The sequence below is a fragment of the Corapipo altera genome, unplaced genomic scaffold (assembly GCF_003945725.1).
Source record: "Corapipo altera isolate COAL_440 unplaced genomic scaffold, ASM394572v1 49, whole genome shotgun sequence".
Lineage (NCBI taxonomy): Eukaryota > Metazoa > Chordata > Aves > Passeriformes > Pipridae > Corapipo > Corapipo altera.
In genome coordinates, this window is record NW_020884879.1 from 14,534,362 (window position 1) to 14,555,896 (window position 21,535).

General features: G+C 36.7%; 1 protein-coding gene across 3 annotated transcripts in view; it reads left to right on the plus strand.

The window, feature by feature from the left end:
• LOC113944875 (serine/threonine-protein kinase Sgk3) overlaps window positions 1-21,341 on the plus strand; it is a 55,554-nt gene extending 34,213 nt beyond the window's left edge. For 2 of the 3 annotated variants that reach the window (XM_027638502.1, XM_027638503.1), the window contains exons 4-17: window positions 1,480-1,552; window positions 4,327-4,402; window positions 9,227-9,314; window positions 11,177-11,226; window positions 12,343-12,400; window positions 13,200-13,283; window positions 13,380-13,511; window positions 14,709-14,821; window positions 15,025-15,061; window positions 15,166-15,252; window positions 16,923-17,018; window positions 17,838-17,993; window positions 18,739-18,828; window positions 19,847-21,341. In XM_027638502.1, coding sequence (XP_027494303.1) covers window positions 1,480-1,552; window positions 4,327-4,402; window positions 9,227-9,314; window positions 11,177-11,226; window positions 12,343-12,400; window positions 13,200-13,283; window positions 13,380-13,511; window positions 14,709-14,821; window positions 15,025-15,061; window positions 15,166-15,252; window positions 16,923-17,018; window positions 17,838-17,993; window positions 18,739-18,828; window positions 19,847-20,017 — 1,311 coding nt within the window. In that variant the 3' untranslated portion in view covers window positions 20,018-21,341. The remainder of the gene's footprint in view (window positions 1-1,479; window positions 1,553-4,326; window positions 4,403-9,226; window positions 9,315-11,176; window positions 11,227-12,342; window positions 12,401-13,199; window positions 13,284-13,379; window positions 13,512-14,708; window positions 14,822-15,024; window positions 15,062-15,165; window positions 15,253-16,922; window positions 17,019-17,837; window positions 17,994-18,738; window positions 18,829-19,846) is intronic. The other variant, XM_027638504.1, reaches the window with a different exon arrangement.
• Window positions 21,342-21,535: the final 194 nt, after the last annotated feature.

Sequence of the window (21,535 nt, forward strand, 5' to 3'; positions counted from 1 at the left end):
TCCTCTTCTCCAGGCTGAACAGCCCCAGCTCCCTCAGCCTCTCCTCATAGGACTTGTGTTCAATCCCTTCACCAGCCTTGTTGCTCTTCTCTGGACCTGCTCCAGCACCTCAACATCCTTCCAGAACTGAGGGGCACAGAACTGGACACAGGACTGGACACAGTGTCCATACTTTCCTCCAGTTCTTCATCCCACAATTTTTGCTTCAACAGAAGAGGAAGTAACTCCCCTGTGATCCCCATAAGAAAATATTACCAACTGCTTATCTGTGCCTCCATTTCCCTTCCATTGTCTCTATGAGAAGGAGTCAAGCTTTTCTCCCTTCTGCCTCACTGTATGTGGATTTGCATGTGGCAGTGGTCTCCAAATGCAGGCTGTGACCTTGGAGTGAGCCTGGAGGTCTGAGCTTAAATGCCCCTGGATACACCATCCTATGTTTTGCCTGCATCTTTCAGGGATGTAGGCTTGGAAGGAAACAAAGTATCCCCTTTTCAGTACCTGCAGAGGGAGTGTTGGTGATGCCATTCCTTTGCCACATTCCCTGGCCATTCGGATTAGCATTGCTCTGCTGAAGTTTGTTCAGCACTGGTCTCTCAACTTGGGCAGAGAGTGAGGTCCTGGGGAAGCATAACCAGGAGGGCATTTAGATCAGTTTCTATTCAGTGTAATTCATATAATATAGCACACCAAAAAACTTGTGCTGCTAACTGGAAGAGATACTGTTGTTGCTAAGGAGAGAAGAATTGCCAGCTACTCTATTAGAAAACTACTCTGTTGAAGAGGATGAGAGTAAGATTGCTCTTGTGGAACACTTGAAGTACATGTAATCAAGGCTTAACTTATGTCAGGTTTGGGGGTTTTTTTAATATATAATTCAGTGTTGTTTTATGCTATCTTCTGGTCAGTTTATCAAGTGTAGAATATAATCAAATTATCAAATACAGGATCGCAAAACAGGCTGTTCATCTGCTTGCAGTTTTGACTTAAGGGCAGACCACATGGTTTCTAAAGTTAAGAATACCACTTGGACAAAAGCCAGAGGCCTGTATCCCCAGCCCATCCTAAACCTCATGCATGCAGCCCTATGCAAGCAAGCAAGAAAAAAACAAACCCAAAAGAGATAGAGAATTGATGGAGGAAGGAAGAAGAGAGGAAAATAAAAACAACACTGAAATTCTAGTCTATGTTTTTTAAGCTGGGGCAAGTGGAAAATTGTTTTAGCACTGTTACTGGAGTAGTCCATAAGATGAAGATGAGATTGCCTTTGAATTTAAAAGGGTATGTCTGGTGCAAACAAGCTGAGTACAGATTGTTCTGGGTTTGTTTTTTTCCCCCAAGTATGTGAGTAGAGGAGTTGACATAGCAGAGCAGAATTACTGATAATCAGGTGTTCAAACTGTTCATCAGAAAACAAAGTGCAATTATTTCTAGGTGCTTTGATGTCTAAGCATAAACCACTTGTATGTGTTTTGTTTTCAGCTAAAGAAGCAATTTCCCACAATGAACTTGAAGATTCCAGCTAAAAGAATATTTGGAGATAATTTTGATCCTGGTAAGTTATCATCTTGTTATTCATTTTGTCAGTTTCTTTATATGAAAATTGATCCATTCCAGCCTACAAGCAGCTATATTAGATGAGTTTTACACCAGTCCTCAAAACAGTGACTAAACCAAAGTTTAGTCATGCTTCAGTCGAGCAGGAACTAGCGTAGGTAGGTATTCTGCCACGTGATAGTTAACAAAGTATTGCTTAGTGGCCCAGTGCCTCTCTTGCACTGAAGGCTACAGCTCCTCCCAACTCTCCGCTATTTGGGATTGTGACAGATTAAACTGTCAGGTATAATCTCTCTCCTGTAAATGCTAAAACCAAACCTCTGACTCTCCTAAGCATATGCCTAGTTGGTTTTAAATTTCTTTTGTGTGACTTCCCTCATGACCAGCTCTGAAAAATGAAATAATTAAAGGATTTATCTTTGAGGACTTTTGAACTCTCTGTATCTACATGTGCTTCTTTGTATACTTTAGATGAAAACGAATCTCTTCTGTAAAAGGAACAACAGGAAGCCTGTCTGATGTGAACATATTGTGATCCAATTACCAATGATAAGTCCCAATTTAGTTTGCTCTGTACACAGCAAAATACTAATGAAAAAGTCACTTGTAAAGTGCATTGAATTAGTCTAGGTGGCACCACGGATGACTAAACAAAAAGGCAAATGGGAAGGCCAGGCCATTGCTCTGTGTATTTATATCCTTCATTCAGGCTGTTTTTACTTAAGGATTTTCCTGAAGGTCATTGGAACCCTTCTACCCTCCCCTGGCTTGCTGATGTTGATCAGACTGTGTTTGTAGTTTCACCTTCTCCTGCACCTCTTTCAATCATTTAATCTTCTTCTTTGCTGAGAAACAAATGGGTCCAAAGCTGTTGAACTCTTAGGATGTATAGTTTTGGGTGTTTTAAATTTCTTACAAACAGATCTATTTTTTGGCAGTTACAGTTAATCATCTGGATCCTGATGTCAAATTCCTTTTTAATTTTTATTAAAATAATCAAATACAAGTATCCAAGCTCTGCTGTTCTCTTCTGATTAAGATGTAAATGATTGCTAAAAGTTCTAAGTGTATTTTGTCTACACATCTGCTGAAGACCAGATAATGTCATGGAGTCTGGTTTGCTGTACAGCCAAATGTGCAGGTGGATTTCGAGTCAAATTTAGGAAACTGGAGTTTTAATGAGGAAAAAAACCCTCAACTAAAACTTTATTAAAAATAATATATGTAAAACAAAGTCCTCAGACTTGTTTTAATTTTCTGTGAGCTACGCTGAAATCCTTGAAGCATGAGAAACTAAATAGTTCTCAAGATGTGTCTTGCTGTGAGGCAGGGTGGAGTTGGAGCCATGATGCTCATGTAAATTATTCTTTATCTTAACAGTGATTTATTGAAGCTTTGATGTAATGTTTCTGCTGACTTCTGAAACAAGTCACATATTTTACAAATACTGAAAAGGTATTTTACTTCTGTAATGCATTCATGGGTATGCAGCATTGTGCTGTTTGACTGGAATGCAGCAGCGTGAAACCTTTATATCCCTTTTCCCAAAATCCACCAAAAATACTGTCATAGCATACATTGTTGTTTAAGGGCTCAATTTTTATTGACACTTAGGTTATTTCAAAATTAATCATGTTTTAACTTGAAAAAATGGGACGGAGGAGAATCACTGAAACCAGTCAGAATACAGAAATTAAAAATTTACAGGTGTTTTATCTTCACCAGCATGGATGGCTCTGTAGGCTTAGAGTGACTGATGACACAGTGCACCTACCACACTGAAACTGCTGATGTTGGTGACTCACATAGCATCTGTATCAAAATTTACCTTCCTGTTTGTTGTCAGTAATTTGGGATTATTAAGTACCCTAGCAAGGGTTTAGGATTATATCCCTGAAACACTATGAACATTTTTCCTTAATATTTGAAATACATCTTTTAATCAAAACTTAATTTTAAGTTATAATAACTGGCAGTAATCTGTATGTGGCAGTCATTTGAATGCTTTAAAAGTTAATACACAAGTTAAATATTCTTTTTCCCTACAAATTATTGTTGATATGAGTAATGAAAGACAAGATTATTCTGTTTTATGTTTTATTTCATGTTAGAACTCTCTTTCTATTCCAAATCCTTTGTGTATCTTTCCATGTTGCTACAGAACAGTTATGTGTCTTAAGCTTTAGATGAAGGTGGGGATTCTGAGGATTATTTTTTTCAACATTAGAGATTATGTCCAAAACTTAAAGGAAAGTATTTTATTTAGTTATCTTTGATGACTGTATCTGAGTGCCTGCTGGCAGGATAAATTGTGCAACTTTCCCACTGCCACACATATATTATGGAAATATGCTGCTTGGTGGGACCGTTCATGTAAAAACTTGACTTGTGTAACTGATGTCAGGTGTTGCCTGTGGGTCGTTGGTTTTTTTGGGTTTGTGGAATCAGGTCTGGAAGGGCTCACCCGTGCAAGGAAGGCTGCACAGGTGAGCCCACTGTGGTTACACACTGTTCTTGAAGCACTTCACTGCACTTCTAATCCACCTGGCTTTCTACATTTTCAAGAAGTGTTACAGAGAAGCTGAAAACTGTTCTCTCACCTCAATTGAATGTTTTAAGCTTGCAATTTTAATATGTAGAACCAACCCTGTTCTGAACCAGTCATGGACCACTTTCTTTTTTAACTGCTGTTTAAGTCCTAAAAAATCTAAATAAGAAAATAAGTCTTTTTCACAAGCTGACTGATGATTCTAATAAATCTGTTTTTTTCAGATTTTATTAAACAGAGAAGAGCAGGACTGAATGAATTCATTCAAAATTTAGTTAGACAGCCAGAGCTATGCAACCAGTAAGTAGTTTCCTTTCTGTTTTTTAAGGACTGTTGAAAAGACATGTTAAATACAAAATTGCAAATTAAGTATTTAACTGGAAAACGTATTTTACCTGTTCAGAGCTCTTCAGTATAAAAAAATAAACTTTAATATGGCTATTTGTTCAGGAAAAATCTACAGGCTGAACAGTGTAAAAATGTTGTTTATTTTCTGAAAACCGATCTACAAATCAACTTGCAGGCAATTAACTAATCTTAATTCAAGGGGTGCAGATTCCACTCTAAACTCTGTTGCTGTAGAGCAGTGTTTGTTTTGCTGATGGCTGTACTGTTTGAGAGCTCTGCTGTCACTTGGTACTGCCTTGCTGGCAGTAAGTCACTGCCTGTATTATCCTTTTTGTTAGAGCAGTTCGCGTGTGCACTGTGGCACTCGTGTTAAGCACGTTAACCAAGTAGCTTAATTAGCTTGCTGAGATGGATAACCAAGATGACCTGCCAAAAGCAAATGAATAAGCTTTGCACCTGAACTGTTCTGGCAGAAGAACCACAGGTGTGTTCACCACCATCGGTGGGACAATGGTGAATGTGGGATAATGGCAGTAGAGAGTTGGCTCGAGTTAAATCTGGAGGACAGCGCTTTGTGTGTGAATTGACTGGGGACAAAATCCCTTCTTTCAGTTGAAATATGTAATCAGTTTAAGCTAAATCCATGCAGTTTTCCATGTTGCTTGAAAAAGTAAAATGGTGAATCTCTATGCTTGACTTTAGTGTTAATTAAATGCTTTTAATGCATATACTTTGTTTAATTAGCCAGTACAGCCTGTGAAATTGCCTGTTTCCCACAGGAAGAAAATAACTTACAGAATATTGCTGCAGTTTGCAGTGTGCAGTCAGATTTTCTTTCTTCACAACAAATGAACTATTTAATGTACTGTTAACCTGAAATATGTGCTTCCTTTCCGTTTTTTCTTTTCTTTTTTTTTTAAAAAAGACCGTTTAATGTATACTTCCATATGATAAGTGGAAAAAAATTAGTGGCAAATTCTTTATGGTAGGATACTTTTCCACCAGAACAAATACTATGAGGTTTATGTCCTGTTCTTTGGGAAGTAATAGAAAGCACTTTAATACAACAAATCATTGAAAGCTAATGTGATTTGTTACACCAGGAAGGGATACTGGTTTATTTAGCATAATCTTGTCCCCATTTACTTGTCAGTATGTCCAAGTATCAAGTATTTTTGTCTCAAACCAATACTATATTTGTTCTCCAGAGGTAAAATGGTACCTTTTTCTATGCACAGCACAAAATGGTGTGCTTAAAAAAAAGGCATCAAACCTCAAATCCACCTGCCTTCTTAAATTTTTGTGAAGGTTTTGAAATTGTTTTATGCTCAAATACATCTGTATCTGAATCTATGTTCTTTAACGTGGGATTTAGCTTGTCTGATCCATCAAAACTGACTTAAACCAGTATTAAGATGATGTCCTTATTTCTGGATGGGAGGGTACTTGTACATCTGAATTGAAAAGCAAAAATGTCAGATTCAGTATGTCCAAGATGGCAGTATTTACATTAATAATACAAAGATACAGCACTGTGTTCTCATTTATCTTGAGTGGACTTTGTTCTTGGATCGGCCATGTTTTTTGAATATTGTATCAAAGCAAAACCTTTTTGATAAATAAAAAACCCAAGAAAAACCTAAAGTGTGTTAGAGTGATTAGAGACCCTGTGTATGTTAGAGGTAGAGACCCTGTGACTGTTGACAAGGATTTTCCTACAGTCACTGTCAGGTGGGATGCAGGGTGAGATTATTGGCTTAGTCCATACTAGGAATTAAATTAGCTACAAGCTGCATTTCCTCAGCTAACTGAATGTGATAGACAACACTCTCAGAGATAGAATGCAGATGTTCCAAGAAAAGGTGGCGTAAGGGATAGAGATCTCATAATGTGTCTCCCTTGCTGACTGATGTCCTTAATGGAAGCTGGGAGTTTGTTCCTTGTGAGCACTTAGAGGCTCCCTAAATCACTGCACAACTATTGAAAGTGGGCTGCTCACCCCCTCGAATGTAGGTCTTCACTGAAATATTAATGCCTTTAATTGTCTATCAGAACATCTCCAAATAAAACCTGTTTGAATCCAACTGTAGAATAGAAGGTGCATTAAAGATGTAATGTAGTTATTTTTAAGCAGTGCAAAGGAGCTCCTTAATGAGAATGAGAACATTTGCATAACGCATGGAAGAAATCAAGGATGACAATACCCTACAACTGATGGGGGAATGAGTTATCCGTTCTGTAAGTGAGAGGCCAGGGGTCTGCACTTGTTCCCTAGAAGAAAATCAAATAATGAAGTGTGTGGAGAAGAGGGAGGAGGAGCTGGGCACCATTATTTAAATAAAGTGTGCCTTAAATGTTAAGTTTCTGTCACTGGCTATTAATTTTACCATTTTGCTTCAAAATGTGTGTTACTTTTTGGGCTTGTCCATATTTCTGTGTGTGTCCATATTTCTGTGTGTGGTAGCATATTGTTTTTGCAGGAAGACTAATGTATGACAAGTATTACAGAAAAAAATGTATTGAAGCAGAGCTTGACACCCCTTCATGTATTTCAGAGATAATCCATAAAATAAACGTAGTAAATCATAAAAATCTAGAAGAAAACCAACTTTTGCTGGTAGTTTATGTAAAATGTATATTGAACATCCCTTTTTAAATGGTTTTCTCGATCCTTTTAATTTCACAGGTGAGGTTATTTTAGGAATAGTTTCCATGTATTTTAAAATACATTGAGTTAATACATGTGAACTAATACATCCTATCAATCTGTATAGCATTTTGCATAACGTGCTGCAATTCTGGCTAAGAAATTGGTACATTAAACTTTTTATTTTTAATCACTGGTTCTTTGCAGTGCTTTTAGAATTGCAAATGTGAACACTGTAACATTGCACAGTTACAACTCTGGCTGCCATGGACTGTGGAGACTGTGGAGTACCCTGCAACTGTAAAGCAGCCTTTTCCTGTGAATTGATTTTTTTTTTTTAATTTATTTTTTCCTGCTGTGATTTCAGTCATGGACAGAGTTACTATGGTAACTATTTGAGATGTATTACAACATGCTCTATTTAATCAGCCAGTTGTCCAGATTAATGCTGAAAGGTAATTAAGGTCTGGTTCTGTTGTTCTGTCTAGTGAAAAGCATGAACCATACCTCTTTGTTCTGGATATTATGATATCCAAAGATTCTGAAACTTAAATTGTTTAATCTTGACCCAATATTACTACAGTATTCAAACCACAGTGATTTTTGTCTTCCTGGACCTCAAGATACAAGACAAGACTCTGAAATGGATCAGAATTTGGAGTTCATATAAGATGGGAAGAATTAAACTGAAAGAGTGGTGGGAAATGGTGAACAGTCTTGTTGCTGTACTTTAAACATGAAAGGCTGAAGAGAAATGAAACAGGTTTCATATAGGGCATAGGAATACAGAATGTGAGCAATGGAGACTGGGAGCCTGAGGTAGCATAGGACATGAGGCAGGTTCCGTAATGCTGATATGAAATACAGGAGCTGGAGAAGTGTCAGAAACAGCTCATCTCTTACTTCTGATCCTCACTGTAGCGAAGTGTGGAGGGTGAAATGGATTGAAAATAGCAAAGCAAGTATATCTATTTCTTATGAAAACACACCCTATTTTATATATACTAGGGACAGGATAAAAGAGCAGCTCCCTAGTGAGTACTTTTTTTGTACTGAACGGCTTATGTGGAGTTTCCTGTCAGTGACTGCCCCAAGTCCTTCCCAAAGAGTTTTATCTCTGAAATTTAGGTAAGATTTCTTGCTTGATAAGAAGGTTCCCTTTTAGTGAACTGAAGGAACTTGAGAGATTCAGGTCATCTTTTCAAGGGGTGTTTAGGCTACACATGGTACCCATTTTTTCAGGAATTAATTTTGCCTCAGTTGTATTACATGGTTAAGAAAGACGTGACATACTTCTGAACTGTTGGGTAAGCCTTGCTTCCAAGGAGTAGGTTCTTGGAATTCTCTTACTTTCCCATCTTTCTCTCAGTCCTCATCCCCCAGCCCCACTAAGACAGAGCTAGAAACTGGTGCTGAAGATAAAATGCATCTCCTTAGGCACTGTGGGAGGTCTCTAGGTTCCTGAAGCATTTGCGTCCTGTAGCTGACTGGAAGGATTTGTTAACACTGTCTTGTCACTGGGTACCTTGTCTTGGCACTGTCAGTGCCCAGCCAGAATGCATTCTGGATGCAAGATCACCATCTTCTGCTTTAAACTGAATGGGGACAGGAATGTTACTGCCATGTATCTCTTGGGACATATGTCTTTTTTTTGGGATACAGATGATGTATTTCATTCTGTATTGTATTGGACTTGGTATTTAATTAATTTTAGAAAACTCAACAGAATTTTAAACTCTTAAGTTTTTTGAAAGAAAGTTGGTTTCCTGGTAGTTGCTAACCAGTTAAAACTCATGCTTTCTTCTGATAATTACCTTTTAATGCAGTTCTGCAGAGTATCTCGTTACGAAGTCTTCACATACACATACTTTAACATGTCAGGTTTTTGCAAGTGAAAAATTCTATGTGCTGTATGTAGCACACTCAGTAGTTGAATTATGTTGCTATAAAAGCTTTACTTACACCATCCTGAAATATAAAATACAAATTTAAATATATATTTATGTATAAATACAAAACCTTGTGATTAGTTATTTCTCTGTACACTGCTGTTTAACCCTGTGCTCTCTGGTTATGGCTGAAAATCATGTAGATTGTTGGTGTGCTAATGAAGTTAACTGTGTTTCTAGTCCAGACGTCAGAGCATTTCTTCAAATGGATAATCCGAAACACCAGTCAGATCCATCTGAAGATGAAGATGAAAGGAGCAGTCGGAAGGTAGTAAAATAGAAAAGTCTTCTAAATTTTAGCTACTCAAGAGCAATCTTAGGTATATTATTTGCTAGAAATTACTGGTAGGTTTTGCAATAAATACCTTCCCTGCTTTTTTAAACGACTCAGTTCCACTGTGGGCTGTAAGCTGTTTTTCTGTCAGATGTGAATTGCAGAGGGGTAAAAGTGATTGCTGGCTTTGTCTTGCTTCTTCCCCACTTTCTATATGGGTTAAAGAAACAAAACTTCAGTCATAGCTTAGCTGTCATAGTTTTTGCAATCTCTTCAAAGACTCTTGCTAAAATGATCTGGCAAGGAGCAGGAAAGATTGAATGTTTAATTGTCTTTTTGTTTGCTTGTGCGTTGTTCTTTTTTAAAGAAGAGGAGAAATAGAATTCTCTCAGGGGAAAAAATGCAGTCTTTCTAAAAGTCACTCAGGAGCAAGGATGGATTTGATTTCAGTTCACATATAACACTGTGTGAGGTCTGAAACTTCTTTTGTCACAAAAGCCACTATTATGGCCAGGGGTGGATTCTCTGAAAATTAGTTTACAGCCTTCAGAAACAGTGCTGTTTGAAAAAAAAGCAGTATTTCTAGGAAGCCAGAAGGGCCATATTTAAGCTTGTTTTCTCAATGGCGTATGACTTGGCCAACAGATGTGATCTTAGTACTTTTCTTATTCAGCCCCTGTTAAAGATGTAAGAGTTGTTTGTGTGTGATTCAGAGCAGATTCAGTGTGTTCTAAAAGTTTTGATTTCCAGAGACACTGTTTTAAAATCCTGTTTTCTTCCTCCTTTGAAAGGTACTTTAAGTAATGTGGAATGATCATAACCTTCTGTGGAAAATTACTAATGTGCCGTGCCAGAACAAATTCCAAAATAGGAAGAGAGCTAATGCACAGTGGCCTGGACCCCATACTTTTTGGTAGAAAATTCGCCTTCTCATAGTTACTGTAAATGATGAAGCCAAACAACAAGGAACAAAAACAAACTTTAAAAAAAAAATCTTCTATGCAGTAGCTTTTTTAAAACTGTCCAGTACCATTGGCTCTTGTTAGTGAGTAGAAGCATCCATTTCTGCTGTCAGGTTATTCTCTGCTTCTGTAGGAGTTCTGATTTTGTGCTGCCTACCAGCCTGGCCCCAGGTAACTTGTATTTGAGTGCGGTTTACCCTTCTCTGATAAAGTCTAGAACCACAATGAGGGTACAAATACTGCTTTTTTAAAATCAAAAACAAAATGGAGAAAATTATCTAAATGACAGCAGCTTCCTCTGCTCCCTGTAGCTTGCAAATTCTACCTGGGTGTGTACTGGTAAGATTCATGGCGTTCCAGGAATTGAGTTATTTAACCTTTAATGTCAGGATAGAAAAGGTTGGTAGTGTTTTTCTTGGGGGGGGGACAAACATTCACTTTTGTGTTTTTAAAAGCACTGTGTCTTTCATTAATTATAATACAAACAGTGTGGGTTTAAAATTATTTTATTAGTAAGACCTTGGAAAATTTGGAATAAAAGGCAGAAAAAATATTCATAGAGCAAATACACACAAAGCAGTAAGTTCTGAATGGGGAACAAGTTTGTTGAAACACTCTTAAATTTTTATTTCTGATTTTGTCCATTGTGGACACAATTATTTTATGACCTACATCATTTAAATGGGATGTATGCAGACATAATTTATGACAAGGTGATGATGGCCAAATATTTCAACTTAAAGTTATCCCAGTCTGGATATTAGATATCTCTAAATGTTTAATATAACAAGTGTAAAATTAGTAGAATATTTTGAAATTAGTATTGGTTGAAATATAAGAGAGAATTTTAAAAAAAAAGGGATTACAAATAAACCTCTTTGTCTCTCCCAACAGTTAAACTCTACCTCACAGAATATCAACTTGGGACCATCTGGAAATCCTCAGTAGGTTTCAATTAAATTGAATTAAAACATAATTCAATTTACTGTAAATGTTTTATTTTGACTAAATTGGATTAAAATTAATTTTAAAACCTGAAAAGTTAGCCTGACCTTGGGAACAGTCCCACATTTTAAGAATGTGAACAGCTTCTGAAAACAGGTTTGTTTTGATAATGGCAAAGGACCAGCTTGCCTTGTTGATGCTACAAACCCACTTACTGCAGTGGTAACTCGCTTCTCTGTTTGGTGTCTTCTGTAGAGTTTTTGTTCTCAGTTCTGTGTGAATCTGCTTTCCTCATCTAGGAGATGACTGTTATTTTGGTTTTGCTTTCCTCACAGATATGTTCTGGGCTAGCAGGAGGAAGTGCTTAATAGACTGCAGTAAGAAATTAATTTTAAGAGTACTTCCCTTCAGGGACAATAAATGGAGAGGTGTATGGTGATGTAACTGTTGTTTTGGAATTTGAAAACATGGATAATTGTTTTGCTGACAGAATTGTATTTAGGAAAGAGTAAGGGAATCCTGGGAAAAACTGAAAGGAGTAGTGATCTGGGAAGTGGAAAAACCGAGACTGAATTCATGCATACACACATAGAATAGGCAGGTGTTAGGACTTCCCTCCTCTTACTGAAATTTAAAATGAGGGAGGAATGGGTGGAGGGAAGAATGGAATAAATAAGAGGGAATAGATATCAAACTTAGTCCTTCCTTCCCTCATATAAGCTTGAGAATCCATTTTGACCTCTAGAAATAAGAAATAAGCTGCAGGAAGAATCATGGGGAAATGGAGACTTAAGAATTACAAGAAACTAGACTGTGGAGAATAAAAGAACAGTCTTGCTTCTCCTTTATATCTTAAGGCTAAACTTACCAAATAAAATAAGCTCAAAGGATGCAATTTGAACACTTTCCCTGGAGGAAAATGGAATTGCAAAATGAAGAGGAGGTGTTGTCTCCGAGGGCAAGTCTGCAGAAACCTAAGTGTTGGGTGGAATGAGGAAAAGGAGGGTGCTAGCAGGCTGTTGTCCCTCACATTACAACTCGAGTGCTATAGTAGACTGCTGTACAGCTTGTAATTTCTACCCAGGTGACCTATCTCCTTCCTAAATATCTTTCAGTGCTAAACCAACAGACTTTGATTTCCTGAAAGTTATTGGGAAAGGCAGCTTTGGCAAGGTGAGCTTTCGTTTCTGTGTCTTATCCTGGTGCAAGGATGCTGGCTGGTTTCTCATGTGTCATGACTGTCAGCTGGAGACCTGACCAGAGGTTTTAGAAGTGGTGTCAGTCTAGGGTGGCACATAAACTGTTGTACTGGATCCCTGTTGCTGCTGCTTTAAGGCCCTGCCATGTTTTTTCCCTGGTGCAGCTGTTGGCTGCGTCAGTCACTTGTTGGGAGTAACAAAAGGGAGTGTTTCCTTTTCTCATCAAGAGCAATAGGGATCCTCTGTTTCCCCCAGAGAGGAAGGGAGGTACCACTGTGCTTATGCAGCAGCTGGAGTACGAGTCATGTTTTTCCTCATGTTGTCATGGACTATTTTGTGAAACCCCTGATGCTGTGGAGCAATATGAGCAAGAGCTCATTGAAAAGTGACTTGAATCTTGATATTTTTACAAGGTGCCATAGAGAATCCCTCTTGAACTATGGATTATTTTTCAAGTTGTTGTTTTTCATTAAATTATCTTTAAAATTTGTTCCAAAAAAAAGCTGAAATTGGTGTTGATAGATATTTAGCAGGTCATGGAAAATAAGTGTTATAATTCAGTCTTTCATGATACCGCTATCGTGACAGATTTTTACTGAACTGTAAGACTCTATTTGCAGTTATATTGTTGATTGACTATATTAAAAGCAAAGAAACTGTATTGTGAAAAAATAGCATGAACACTTTCCAGTTATGCTGCAATGATGAAATTATTACTAATAGAATGTGAACTGCAACAATCACATTTCTGCATCTTTTTTTTAATTTCACAGGTTCTTCTTGCAAAACGAAAACTGGATGGGAAATACTATGCTGTCAAAGTGTTGCAGAAAAAAATTGTTCTCAATAGGAAAGAGGTTAAGAAAAATACACTTTCTCCACCTACCTCCCTTCTTTTTTCCCCTAATTACAAAATTATTCCTGTTTACTTATTGATCCTTTACTTCTTACAGCAAAAACATATTATGGCTGAACGTAATGTGCTCTTGAAAAATGTGAAACATCCATTTTTGGTTGGATTACATTACTCATTCCAAACAACAGAAAAGCTTTACTTTGTCCTGGATTTTGTTAATGGAGGAGAGGTATGTGGTAGTTTTGTTTGCATTTGAGTCTGTCTATTCTGCTAATTCTAGGTGGGAGGAGCAAAATGATCCTTTACAATGGGCTATGATCAGCATTCTCCCGATTTTGAAAATCCTGTTATTATCTGCTGTTGCTACAGACTTCTGTAGCTGTACAGACTCTGTTCCTCTTATTGACAACTTTAATCCAAATTTATTCATGGTCGTCAGATACAAACAATGTATTCCACAGTTACATAAATTTACCTTTATTACAAATTAATCTTATATTGACGTTTTTCACCATGTAACACGGTCTTTTCCAAGTATCTGCATTAGGTGAGATGCTTATATTTCAAAAGGGGAAGGAAGGAAACTGGCAGCTGAATTTATTACGTTGTGTCAGAATTGGGACAAGATGGGCCTTTCTCTTATCTAATTTACTGTCATCTTATTTAGACTGCATTAGCAAACTCCTTGTTTGCTCTACTCTGAATTCCTGGCCAGAACTTAGTTTTATATTGTTCTGGGCAAACTAAAATACAGTTCAAAACAGCTTTCAGATTTGAATGAAGTGCTTGGAAAGAGAGGATGGCTTTTTAGTTTTTCCCAAACTTTGTAGGCAGAAAACAGACAACTTCAGTTTTCTTAAAATACCTAGAAGTTGAATTTGTAGTATAGTTTAATCTTTATGTTAATTATTTGGCTAGATTTCTGTATCTGCTCAAATTGTTTGAAGCCAGACAACTCTCTGTAGCTGAGAGAATTTGTGGAATCAGCTTGGAATATACGTCTCCCAAAGGGATCTACATCTAGGCTATTTCAGAATACAATTTTATAAATAATTATACAGAACTTTAATAGAAGCATTAACAGAAATGAAAGATTATTTATTTGACACCAGGTTATAGTCTGCTAGGAGGTCCTCTTGCATGATTTAGTCTTGCCATCTTCTGTTCACATTTGTTCTAGTTCCTTTTGACTAGTCTTGATTTGAGGAGAATGTGTTTAAGTTTCTTATCCATTTCTGAGCTACAAAAGAGAAGAGAGAAAGAGAGTAAAGCAGTGACTAAGTCATGGAGCAAAAACAATTTTATTTAATTTTACATTTAAAAAAAAGCAGACAGCAAAACAAGTTATTTCTTACTGTTAAAATTATGTTAGAACCTGATTTTTTTGTCTATGTAATATTCTTATTTACTATTTGCATATTTACAGCTGTTCTTTCACTTACAAAGAGAACGTTCCTTTCCTGAGCACAGAGCCAGATTTTATGCTGCTGAAATAGCCAGTGCACTGGGCTACTTACACTCCATAAATATAGTGTACAGGTACGTTTCTGAAATGTATCCTTGTCCTGCAGAAGTTCAAAATAGTACAAATTACCAGTTAAAAAACACTTCATGAAATCATCTTATGGAAATCATCTTGAAAATTTCATCAAAACTTGAAGCTTTCAGCTGAAAAATAAAACTCCTTGCCTCCAAAGCTCTTGTAACTGCTGTTTTGAATTAATACTTCTTTTTTTTAATAGGGATTTAAAACCAGAAAACATTCTCCTAGATTCACTAGTAAGTATGCAAGATTATTTTTGGTTTTCTATGTTTGCTCACAGAATTGACACTTTTGTGTATCCACATGTTCTCTTTTTAAAATATCACTCTTTCTTAAACAGGGTCATGTTGTGTTGACAGACTTTGGACTTTGTAAAGAAGGGATTGCAACTTCTGATACCACTGCAACTTTCTGTGGGACCCCAGAAGTATGTTGACAACTTCTTTTGTGGGGCTTTTTCTAGTAATTAATGGCTGTTGACTATTATTAGTATTTGTGTAACTGGAGGATCAAATATTGTGGTTTGTACTGTTGCATTCTTTTAACAAGCTCTTCCATGAAACCAAACCAAAGACAAGCTTCCTGAAGATCTATTCCTTTTTCTTTTCACTAATACGCAATAATAATTGTCTACTGTGTACTGCCTACATCGCCATAACTCCTCTCTTCCTTCCTCTGTTTTTCGAGCCCTTTCCAAACATTGTTTCCTCCCATGTCTCCTAAATGCTGGCTAGACAAAAGACAGCTTGTGTAACAGCTGCTTCAGATTTGTCAATATGAATATACTTACCATATCCTGCCACAGATTTTTAATAAGTTTATAGGGAATTAGTATCAGTGACTCCTGAGCAAGTTATTGCATATGCATGAAACTTTGAACTTGCTGACTGAGTTATTGAAATCTCTTGTCTTTTTACTGAGAAAACTGTACTGGAAAACTAAGACCCTGTAAGTCTTGAACACATATGAGGGATTCACTGAAATATCAGCATTAATAGCTTTGGTAATTTGATAAACATACTTTAAATTATAGAAAAGATCTTTACGGGCAGTGAAGCATGAGTGAGGTGTAGTATTTAGCACAAACATTTGAACTGAAAAAAAAAAAGTCAAGTAGTTGATTTCAAAATACTTTAGCTGCTTTTCTTGTTTTTCCAGGGTCACTGATAGACAAGTGAGTTACAAAGCACTCACATATATAGAAAGTTTGGGAAATACTGATCTAATTTCAGTCTGTGCCTTTTTGGACAATGCTATCATCTATTTGTAAATTAATTTCAGAATTTGAATACTAGAATAATAGAAGTAAGCATCCTCTTGTTTTGAGAGGTTAGAAACCATGCTGTAGATAAGGACTCACATGATGCTCGGTAATAGTAATTTTATACTGTATACTCACAAGTAATGGTCTTGTATTATGAAGTGGCTGTCCTTGTGCTGTAGGGTTAGTAAGCTCTGAGAAACTGAGCAGATTTTGTGCAAGGCAGATGGAAACCAGTTATCATTGTCATTCAGTGTGTGGTGGATCTGATATTTATGACAAATCAGTCAAGTGATACTTCGTTGACAAAAATCTGTAACTCAGCAACTCACAACTCATGCCCTCATCAAGATTTACAATGAAACTTAATATAGGTCATACCATTTCTCATTAATTATAGATTTGAGGCAGCATTTATATCTTCTCATTTCATTTTTATGTACTGGATGGGGTAGCATACGGGCTTAGGATGGCAGAATAGGCTTGGCTAGTCACCCACCTTGCTGAGAGATGTTCTCTCTGCAACAGTGCAGCAACCTACTGAAATGTAAAACAAGTTTCATAAGAAGTGTCAAAGTAGTTTGAAAAAACAATAGTGTGTGGGAAGTATCGTTTCAGTTGGGAAAACTGTTGTTCTACTTGGTAAACAACCAGATGATGATGAAGTTATTTGCTAGGTTTGTTGAAGGAGATAAATACTTCACAGACTTGCAATTGTTATGATGAAGCAGTTTTTCCTAAAGGTGTTTACTGTGATGTGACTAAAACCTAGGTTTTATTTGTGCTGGCCTAATGCTCTGAAATACTTCTTTATATTTTTGTTTTTGTTTTTTTAGTATCTTGCACCAGAAGTCATTAAGAAGCAGCCCTATGACAACACAGTAGACTGGTGGTGTCTTGGCGCAGTTCTTTATGAAATGCTTTATGGGTTGGTATGTACCTGATATGTGGGGGGGTAGGAGTTGCTTTCCTCCTCTCTCCCCCTTTATTTGAAGTAACCCTCGAGTGTTGTTAAAGATGCTAACTTTTTGCATAATATTGAAATACTCCACTTAAATGGATGAACAGATTGTCTTGTACTTAACATAGCACATGTTTTTCTCTTTTGGATTTTATGTTATCTCTTGGTGTCCAGCAGTTCACCAAAAAGCAAAATTGTAGACATCAGCTCCGATGAAGACAGTCATCATTTTGAGGCACTGTGAGAGTAAACTGAATTAACAGTGATAAGGCCCGATTAAAAACTTAGCTTAAAATTTTGTCAAGTACTAGAATAAATAAAATTTAAAGAATTTTTCTTACTTGGGTCTCCTATGTTTTTTCCTAGCTTTTGATGCAGCATTGGAAGAAAAAATCTTACTGTGCTGCTTCTAGTCATATGTAATTACTCCAGTAACAATGTGTTCTTTTCTTGAGTTTTATCTCCTCTCATAGGACCTTAAATAGGGAGAGAGATTTGTTTTCCCGCTCTCATGTTCTTTTTAGGCAAGTTCAATGGGTGCTTTGAAGTTGGATGGCATCTGTGCCTATTTATGAGTGTTAGGACATGTTAGGAGGAGAGGAGGTGGGTGGGTGGGAAGTTATCAAGTGTAAAGTTGTGGCAGTGGTGATGGCTGAACTATAAGTTAGCAGTGCATAAGAAGTAGATTTCCCCACTGCTAGCAGCTTGTATGTTTTATAGAATCATTTACTGATCATACAACACAATTTTGCGTGTGAATTCAAATTCATGTAGAACTTGTATTTTTTAGCCTCCTTTTTACTGCCGTGATGTTGCTGAGATGTACGATAATATTCTTCATAAACCCCTGGTTTTGCGCCCAGGAATCAGTCTCACAGCCTGGTCTATCCTGGAAGAGCTTTTGGAAAAAGATCGACAAAGCAGACTTGGAGCAAGGGAAGATTTTGTAAGTGATGTCCTAATTTATCAAGCCCTGTGTCATTTAAAGGGCCATCACCAAATTCACGTGCGTAGCTCTGGATTAATAGCTGGAGATGGAGACTGCACTGCTATGTGTGTCTCTGTTTTCCCCCTTTTTGTTTCTTTGTTTTTAAGACGTTGATTTGAGAAAGTATAGGTGTCTTCAGAACTGTGTGATGAAGAATGATCTAGAAGGATGTACTCCGTCCATTAACTGTGAAATCTTTGTAGTCTTCTATTTGCAATCTTAATGTTAGATATTCTACTGGCCTTAGATTGTAAGCATTTAGATTATATCATTGTACCTTTTACGGAGTGGAGCAAGATGAAATGATTTAGCATAGCTGTTTGCTGCTTCATAACTAGTAAGCACATTGCAGAGTTGTTGAAGCAGCTGCTTCTCAGACAGTGGTATGCTCTACAAAAGCTAACAGAGCTTTAAGGCATGAACAGATACCAACAGAAAACATCCTTGCTCTAGGGTAGACTTCAGCATCGTTGTTTTTGTGGCTTAAAAGCAGAAAGTATAATCGTAAAAGGAGACTACTTTGTAGAGGCAGGCTAAAAAGTTTTAATTCCTCTTCACCAACTACAGTTTTTATTGCAAATTAAACTATGAGTAAAGAAACTCATAGTAAAGAAACTTGCTTATGGGCATGTAGTCTGAAGTAGTAGTTACTGTGCACAGGATGGATTTCCAAAATATCTAAAATCTTTATTCCTTACTGCAGCTTGAAATTCAAAAGCACCCGTTTTTTGAATCTCTCAGCTGGACTGATCTTCTTCAGAAGAAGATTCCGCCACCATTTAATCCTAATGTGGTAGGTGCCTGGTGCTGGTTTAGTGCTAAATTTTTGCTTTTGAGGGCTCATCTATTTGCAAAGAGTGTTTGTTTCGGAACAGTGAAGAATGGGATCTCCTTGCTGAGTGCTGGCTGGCTTTTTGAGCAGTCACACTTTTGAGCCACGATACTGTCTTTTTTTACTTCAAACTCGGTTTGATGGATCCCTGTTTCTTCTGCTAGCTCCTGTCAAAGTCCTGCCAATTTTTGTGGGGTCTGAAGACCAAAGAAAAAGTACAGATAACTTATCAAAGACTTCCCAAAAAACTGGTTTCCTGCTTTTTTAATAGTTTTTACATCTTAGTTGCAAATTTTCTCTATCCTTCCATCAGTTTAAACTGGGTCAACCTGTGACTGCTTGTCCAAAAACTCAGGGTGAGGTGAGACCAACAGTGGGGAGGAAATCCTTCCTACAGTCACATCAGAGGATCACTTTTTGTTGAGCCTGTGTCCGGTGAAAGAAGCCTTAGCTGTCTTGTTGCTTCTCTCTGTGACTAAATATTGCTATGTTGAGTTCTTAGGTGTTCACTGGGAAGCTGATCTATCTTAACAGTACCATTGCTAGAATTTAGCACTTTAAAATATTTTTGATGGAAAAGGGAGAAAAAGAATTTGATGTGGTTTGGGATTTTTTTTTTCTAATGGGTTTTGGGGTTGTTCTTACGTTGGTTGGTTTGTTGGATATGTTGTGTTTTGGGGTTTTTGGGGCGGGTTGTTGGTGTTTGCATCTCCTTAACAATCATTTAAGAAAGAGACATTTCTTCATATTTTCTAGGTTTATCAGGTTTGGCCCAAACTCCAGCCTAAAAGAAAAAAGCACCCCTTCAATAGTTGTGTTCAGGGATGCTGCAGTGTGCTTCCTTAAATTTCCTATACTTAAACAGGAAAGAACAATATAGATTAGACAGCTTTGAGAATTAAGTTTGGAATCTAAAGGACAAGGACAAGTTTAAAACACCATATTAATATGACAGCTAACAGATCCTTCTGTTTTCTAGGTTGGACCAGACGATATTGGGAATTTTGATGCAGTGTTCACAGAAGAAATGGTCCCATACTCAGTTTGTGTTTCTTCTGATTACAACATCATTAATGCCAGCGTCCTAGAGGCAGATGATGCATTTGTTGGATTTTCTTACGCACCGCCTTCTGAAGATATGTTTTCCTAGGAAGTTAAAAGCAAAGAATGTTTTGAAAGTCTTGGAGTGAACTGAAATGTTAGGGTTATGGACACATTCCAAAATAGCATAACTAGTGCCTCGTTTTGTATGTAGGTTTGAAACCTATGAACAAACTTTCTCTGCTGTATAGGAGGAATTTGGGCATTTTGGATGGCTTTCTTTGGGATTTGAACTGTTTGTTCCTGCTGCAGAAAATATTTTTTAAAACCTTTAAAAAGCATTCTCTACATATTTTTTAAGCAAAAACACTGACTGTTCTCCTCAGTCCCTTCAAGTTTACATTCATACCTATCTAATTTGCCTGGCACAAACAGCAGCAAATTTAGTAAATTTATAAATGCTTTTGTACTTATTTACAGTGACTTTGTGCTTGAATTGTAACTATGCAAATTGTCTTTTGTATATTCTGGTTTAAAAAAGGTAAATGTTTTCCCTGTTAACAGTTCGAAATGTGTTAATTTACCTGTCAGCACTTAAATGAGGGGTTAATATAAGTTAAGGACCAAGATTCTTAAAGGACTTCTCCAGAATGAAAACTTGGTTATGTAAAACTGGATTCTTGCTCTTGCTGAAGTACCCGTTGGCTCAACTGGATTATCTGAGGTATGGGGGATTAACTCAAAGCAAGGATGGAACAAATTAACTGGATTGATTTGATAACATTACTTATTATGTGTTCTACTTTTCTTCCTGAGCTAAATATGTCTATATTTCAACTACATTAAAAATATTTTGGTTAAAATTCTGCTTCTCCAAAGATATAAAAATATGCAATAATCACCATTACTTTAAAAGGCTATCTTGCTTTGATGTTTTGGGTGTGGGTATTGAGGGGATCATGCCAAATATTAGGGAATTTTCTCATGGATTTGTAGTTTAAAACACTAATGTGTTCCAAATTGATTGTATTTCAGCATTCATAGCTACTTGTCTTTCTGTTCCAGTTTGCACCATTTCTAAATCTTCACTTGATATTGGGGGGGGGGAAATGTAAATTACACTGATAATTTTAAAAATGTGAAAAGCTGTTGTATTTCTCATAACATACACGTGTATGGACAAACAGATAATACTGAACAATTTCTGTTTAAGGAAATTTTTTTAAACAATGCAAAAATTGACTGCAGTTACAGTGTATAAAGGCCTATCATGGTAGTTTATTATATATATTACTTGTAAATAACAACTTATTTTTGTCTGTTACTTCAAAAATGTTCTGTGGTTTTTTGTTCATAAATACATTTAGTTAAATGCCTTGATTTGAGAGAAGATACTGATGTATCATAATAATACATAAATTGAATGAATGTTACATGAATTTCAGTATCTAAATCATCTTGTTTTTGACAAAATAAGCAGTTAAGATAAATACTCTTTATATTCCATCAAGATCAGATAAAAATTGAGAACTTAGGGGGAAAGAGTGTATTGAATTGTAATTCTTTTGAAATAAATGTTGTGTCAACAGTGAAAAATTAGGTAAATGGAAACTAAAACAGGATTCGT